At 41.8% G+C, this 6478-nt stretch overlaps 1 protein-coding gene across 1 annotated transcript in view; it reads right to left on the reverse strand.

Moving 5' to 3' along the window:
- Window positions 1-993: 993 nt before the first annotated feature.
- LOC110315624 (PHD finger protein 11-like) overlaps window positions 994-6478 on the reverse strand; it is a gene marked incomplete at both ends in the record, with an annotated part of 8425 nt that continues 2940 nt past the window's right edge. Inside the window, 5 exons of the mRNA XM_021189633.1 lie at window positions 994-1125; window positions 1598-1661; window positions 2431-2495; window positions 3308-3357; window positions 4493-4626. Coding sequence (XP_021045292.1) covers window positions 994-1125; window positions 1598-1661; window positions 2431-2495; window positions 3308-3357; window positions 4493-4626 — 445 coding nt within the window. The remainder of the gene's footprint in view (window positions 1126-1597; window positions 1662-2430; window positions 2496-3307; window positions 3358-4492; window positions 4627-6478) is intronic.

Consider the following 6478-nt stretch of genomic DNA (forward strand, 5'->3'; position numbering starts at 1 on the left):
AGGGTCTCCTTTAATGTTTACTGCTAATAAATTTTTTGGTTTTGTCAAACCAAAAAAAGCATGTGTGTGCTGTGCCAGTGGCACAAATAATATTTCAAAAGAGGTTTGTGTGTGTGTGTGTGTGTGTGTGTGTGTGTGTGTGTGTGTGTGTGTCCTAGAGTCCTTAAGAGTGTCAGATTCCCAGGAAATTGAGGTCCAGGCAGTTGTGAGCTGCTAGGCATGAGTGTGGGGAACCAAATTCAGTCCTCTTCAAGATTTATGTGCTCGTGAGCACCGGGCTATCTCGCCAACGTTGTAATAATTTTTGCAAGCCCCTAGATATATTAAGATATAGGATTTGAGGCACATCAAAATTATGACCTAGTGGCTGGTTCCCAGAACCCATGTTGCTGAGTTACAACTGCCTAAAACTCTGGTTCCAGAGGATCATACTGCTCTATTCTTTGTGGGTACTTGAACACCCATGTGCATGTAAACACACACACACACACACAAATGAAACATAAGTTTTTGAAAGTCTATCAGAAAACAACAGCTGTATCCACAACAACAAAACCAGACAACCTAGCACATCAGCTTCAGTGATGTCTCCATCCAGGTGTGTGCACCTCTGGGAAACAGACCTCCTGGCCTCAGGGCATTTTTGGATCTAACTAGAGAATCTGTATCTTTCATATTTTGTTGATTAGCTTCAATTCTCTGGATGACTTCATATGTTGTGTATGACAGTTTTGCCTCTATGTACACATAGGTACCGTGTGTATGCCTGGTAACTGGACAGGACAGAGGGTGTGGAGTTCCCCTCAAACTGGAGTTATGGAGTGAGACACCATGTAGATGCTGGGAACTGACCTTGAGTCCTCTCAGAGGAGCAAGTGCTCTTCACCAATGAGCCATCTCCCAGCCCATGGTGTGTGTTCATAAAGAATTGGTTAAAGGAGGGAGAGTGAAAGCGTGGGGAGGTGAGTTTTCTAGCATGCCCGTTCGCAGTACCTGACTCTGAGGCAGTCTCATCCATGAGTCTTCCATGAATTGAATCCATTTTTTCTAGGATGTGTTCAAATAATTCATTAAGAAGTCCTGCTTCCTGGCATTTCTTAAGAAAAGGAGCTTTGACAGCTGCATCTAAGAATAAAGAATGCATCTTTAGGAGGAAATGGACAGCTATTTGCATCATGTGGACACTTTATACTTTATCAGTTGATAGGTGAGCGTACTTGTCTCATTTTTCTGTAGTTCAAATAGTAAATGGTTCAAAAATGAAAACATTTCTCTGCTTATAGTAACTGTATGAAGTGATATGGCTTTGTAAAATTTACTTTAAATGCTTGAGATGACAGCCCCTCATATTTGTCACAGATTGGGCATAGTAAGGACAATGTCACCTGGTGTCTTCTCAGTCTGAGAAGAAATAGGTTATTCCAGCTCCAATAATTTTGATACAGCAGTGTTGTAATGGATTACATAGTTATAGTAAGCATTTATATCCTCATTACGTACATATCAGAAGCCTACTAGAATAAAGGTCAAAGCATGACAACATTTCTGTAAATACTTGGAGGCCAGCACGTTTCTACCACCATCACTGAGAACAAACCTGTGTCACCATGAGGCTCTTCTGTCATATGTCTTTTGGTGCTACTGAATTTCATCATTTTTGGCTGGAAGAGAAAACCACGATTATACTGACTTTTCATATTGGCCTGGAATACCACACAAAATAAAAATGTTCAGCTACATATCAAGTCAATTAATCAAATCTAACAAGAAAATGTATTAGACAAACATTCTCTTTCAATTTAGCCTTGATGAACTCCTGGATCCAAACGGCACTCTCAAAAGTTAGGACCTGTTGGGTATGCTGTTTGTTGCCTGAAAGACATCTGTTGAATAAGAGGGAGAGATTGTTGTCTGATANTAATCAATGTATAGAAACTGATATAAAAACTGTTTCAAATCCCTCCAAATTCTTTTACATGTTCTATCTAATAATTCAGAAGATTTTAAGTCAGAAGTTTGATTATGTGTGGACCAAGTCGCTGGGAAACACTTGGTTATGAACAAATGCTTGTCTGTACTCTCAGTCTGTTTAGGACTAAGTGTCATGAAAGGACACACATTTTTCACTAGCATGGTTCAAGGAATGATTGACAGAAGCTGAGGGAATGACATCATCCNCTGAGCCTCTAGCCTCTTAATACTCTCAGTATGCTTCTTCTGCCATATCAGGATGGTCTGCACTTCCTGAGTGCAGGATTGTCCCCACGATGCTACCCTAAGTCTAGCTTCAGCTCCACTGAGAGAGAACACGCACGAAGGATGGTGTGCAAATGCCAACTCCTCCAATGATTGAAAACTGTGTGAGTCTCTGGCATTTAGAATTTAGGTAAGGACATTATGGGAAGAAATTAGGTGTATAAGTCAAATTACCAGTGCAGGAGGGCCTGATGAAAGCCGTTTCTTTCTTTCTCTCTTCTTCATGCTCGGACTCTCAGCTAAAAGAGAAACCATTTAAAAGTTGGAATATACATATAAAGCAAGATTGCTGAGTGGTTGTGGTGTACACCTTTAATCCCAGCACTTAGCAGGCAGAGGCAGTGGACCTCCTAGTTGAAGGCTAGCCAGATCAACAGAGTAAGATCCAGGGCAGCAAGGGCTGTCTCAAATGTGTGTGTGTGTGTGTGTGTGTGTGTGTGTGTATGTGTGTGTGTGTGTGTGTCTGTATACATACATATGTATTCATACACACACACACACACACACACACACACACACACACACACACACACACAGAGTTATACTCATTCCCTGTCAATATACAGTGATAGCACCATTTTAAAGGTACTTTCCAAAAAGTTAGAAACATTATGGCAGGGGCTGGAGAGATGGCTCAGTGGTAAAGAGCACTGACTGCTCTTCTAGAGGTTCTGAGTTCAATTCCCAGCAATCACATGGTGGCTCACAACCATCTGTAATGGGATCTGATGCCCTCTTCAGGTGTGTCTGAAGACAGCTATAATTGTACTTATATACATAAAATAAATAAATAAATCTTTTAAAAAACTGAAAGAAAGAAACATAATAACAATGACTAGAAATAGCTCAGTGCTTGTGAGCAAACACTCGCTGCTCTTCAGGAAGACCCAGGTTTTGTTGCCAGCACCCACAGGTTACTCACAACCATCTGTAACCTAAGGCATCCACACAAACAGGTGCACATAGAAATTACAACTGAGAAGAAATAATTAGATTATCTCAGGTTTTANTTAAGGAATTAGCTTTCTTTAAACTCAGTTTAGAAACTTACCACTTTCAGTGGCCTCTTCTTGCTGTGGAGGATGTTCTGGGCAAAATACTCTGAAAATACAGAATTTCAAAGAATCACTGAATCTTTTACTTTGTAGAGATCCATCGTTGCTCTGCATTCCCAGTGCTGGGAAGCAAGCTGCATGCCATGACACTGCCTGAAGTATTCATTTTTAAAAAGAATTGTGTTCAAGTCCATGTCAAATTGTCAACCCACATCCAGTGTGGGTGAGGTTGGCCATTGTCTTTGTGGCCTCTGAGCAGTAGAAAGAGGACTTCAGTCTCTGAAGGTGTGAATGCTGGGTGAATATTTTGAGCAGTCCTAGTTCCTATGCTGTGAAGAGGGGCATCTAAGGAACTATGGACTAAGATTTGAAGCTTCAATCTGACCACCCAAAATTCTGCCAATCTTTAAATAGAGTAGTTAATAAACATTTTTAAAAGTTATCTTTGTAATATCAGTGTCAGCTTGGTCTTGGTCTACTTGGTGAGATACTGTCTCAAAAAACAAACAAACAAAAACAAACAAACAAACAAACCACTGGTTACAGCTAGAGTTCAGTCACTTTTATGTATTTATGAACAACTGTCAGAGTAAAGTGAGTTCTTTAATAATAAATAATGAATGTGAAGTTCTTCTATAGGTTTCTCAGTAATTCAAATATAAAAAGCACTGTTCAAAACTGAAAGAACTTTTACAAACAGTGACAAGCTGGGGGCTGGCAAGATGACTCTCTAGGTAAAGGTGCTTGCCATCCGTCAGCTCTAACAACCTCAGTTCCATGTCTGGTCCAACACTGGAAGCCAAGAGCTCATTCCCACATGGTATGGGGACAGACCCGTGACCTATGGATGTGCGAGTGAAGGAAGGTGTCTTCCCGTTGCAGAGAAGAACAGACCTGGACTAGCTCCTGTCTCTTGTAGGATATGCATGATGCCATTAGGAATGAGGCTCTCCCAGGAAGAAGAACATACAGGGAAGGTTTTGAAAATCAAACAAACCCTTGAGCACTTCTTCTTCCTGTCATGTGCAGAAATGTGAAGCCGAGAAGTTCACTGGTATTCCATAACCCTGTTCCCAAGTGAAACTCATTTGCATGAACTGAACTTGAGAAGTATGTCACAGGCTAGCTATTCCTTAACCACCCCCACCCCTCCACCATGGAGTTTTAAAGCTTTGGATTACTTGTAAGTTCCATGGTTTCCATCAACTTGAAGAATTGCTTGGTCCTTTTTGGCACAGACATAGTGGTAATTCTTCTTACAGTATGATAAATCACATCCCACNGTGGCGCCTCCTTTGTTACAGAATGAGCATTTCTATAGAAGAACAGATCATAATGGGTTAGTAATGTTTCTTTGCTAAAAAGTAAGGATGTCATTAAATATTATTTAATCCAGCAGCCATGTGTTTTTGTCCTGGATATCACTGGCATATTCCAGTCTTCATGCCCACACAAAGGTCACTTAAATTTGGCAACCCATGAGGAAGCGTAGTCGACTGGAATGGAAGACTGGCATAGGCAGATGTATCATGGTCTACACAAATGCCAAGCATGTAGATAGTTACAAGAAACATTCTCGAAAAAGAAAAAAAATCTTTTTCTATAAAGTTTTCTTGGGAGGAGTTAGTGGAGGGTAACATCCAGAGGAGGGGGGCTTCCCTTTTTCTAAAGAGAAGAGGAAGGTGGAATGTGGGGAGAACTTTCATGCAGGGGCACTGGGAGGAGAGGAAGGGTTGATATTGGGTTGTAAAGTGAATAAATAAATGATTTTTAGAAGAGATTTTGTAAAAAGCAAAGCTAGCCATTTTCTTTATCCCTGGGCAGGGAGTTGGTTGGGGGACTTTGAGCCTGATGTCTGAGCAGCTCCTATTGCGCCATGAAACATTGTGACCTCAGCTGGTTGGGACTTTCTATGACTTCCTCCTTCCGAAGACAATTCTCCCTGGGATGGTAGTACCTGCTCTACAGGGTTGCTATTGAAGGAAATGTGAAATAAAGAGCTCCTGTTGTGAATGTGTAGGAAGTGGATGGCTCTGAAAACACAGCTGAACAACACAGTATTTCTCTTGAACCCCTGTTTTTATTTCCCTGTCTGTTGTTACATGGATGGGGGTTAGAGATGTTTAGGCACTGTGTGGCTGCAGGAAACTTTTGTGGGGTTTTTTTTTCCTTGTTTAAAAGTGTTTCTTGTACCCATCTACATATTTTGCATTTGTGTAGACCATGATACAACTCTGTACGCCAGCCTTCCATTCCAGGTTCATCCTGCGATGACAGGCAAGCCAGCCATGACCAAGACTGACTGGCTCCATCCTTTGGCTAAAGGATGTCTAAGCCCAATGAGGCCACTCTATAAAGCAACATACAGTAGTTGTGTCATCCCAAGTAAGAAACCCATCATAAAACATAAGGAAACACACGTGGAAATGTCAACTGTAGATGAATAACAAGATTAACATATAGGTAGAGTTTTAAATCGAAGCTCCCGGTTTAGAGCACTTATTTAATTGTGGAGGAACAGCAGAGCTACATGAACAGAGAAACACATGAGGCTGCTACCTAACAACACACTTGCGGACAGGTCTGCAGTGATGGTAAGCCCTGTGAGAGGTCAGAACGTCAATTGACAAAATGCCTACAGAAGACCCGACTGTCGGAGAGCCTGTAGAGCATTTACTTAATTAGTGATGGACAGGGACTGGATAGAGCTATCTGGCCTGGCAACCCTGGCTCCTATAAGAAATCAGACTGAGCAAGCCTTGTGGAGCAAGACATTAAGCAGGACCCATCCATGGCCTCTGCCTCAGCTCCTGCCTCCAGGTTCCTGCGCTGTTTGAGTTCCTGCTTGACTTAATTCATGAAGGACTATGAGGTAGATGTATACACTAAATAAACCCTTACCTCCCCAACTAGGTTGGCTTCTTGGGGTTCACCACAGCAACGACAACCCAACTTAGACACTTCCTTTGGGAATTCCTTACCTTTCTTTTCCACACCTTGAAATGGTTCAAAGGCCCTACTTTAAGAGGAGTCTTTGTGGGCTGGTGAGATGGCTCAGTGGGTAAGAGCACCTGACTGCTCTTCCAAAGGTCCTGAGTTCAAATCCCAGCAACCACATGGTGGCTCACAACCATCCATAACAAGATCTGACGCCCTCTTCTGGAGTG

Source organism: Mus pahari, unplaced genomic scaffold, assembly GCF_900095145.1.
Source record: "Mus pahari unplaced genomic scaffold, PAHARI_EIJ_v1.1 scaffold_13387_1, whole genome shotgun sequence".
Lineage (NCBI taxonomy): Eukaryota > Metazoa > Chordata > Mammalia > Rodentia > Muridae > Mus > Mus pahari.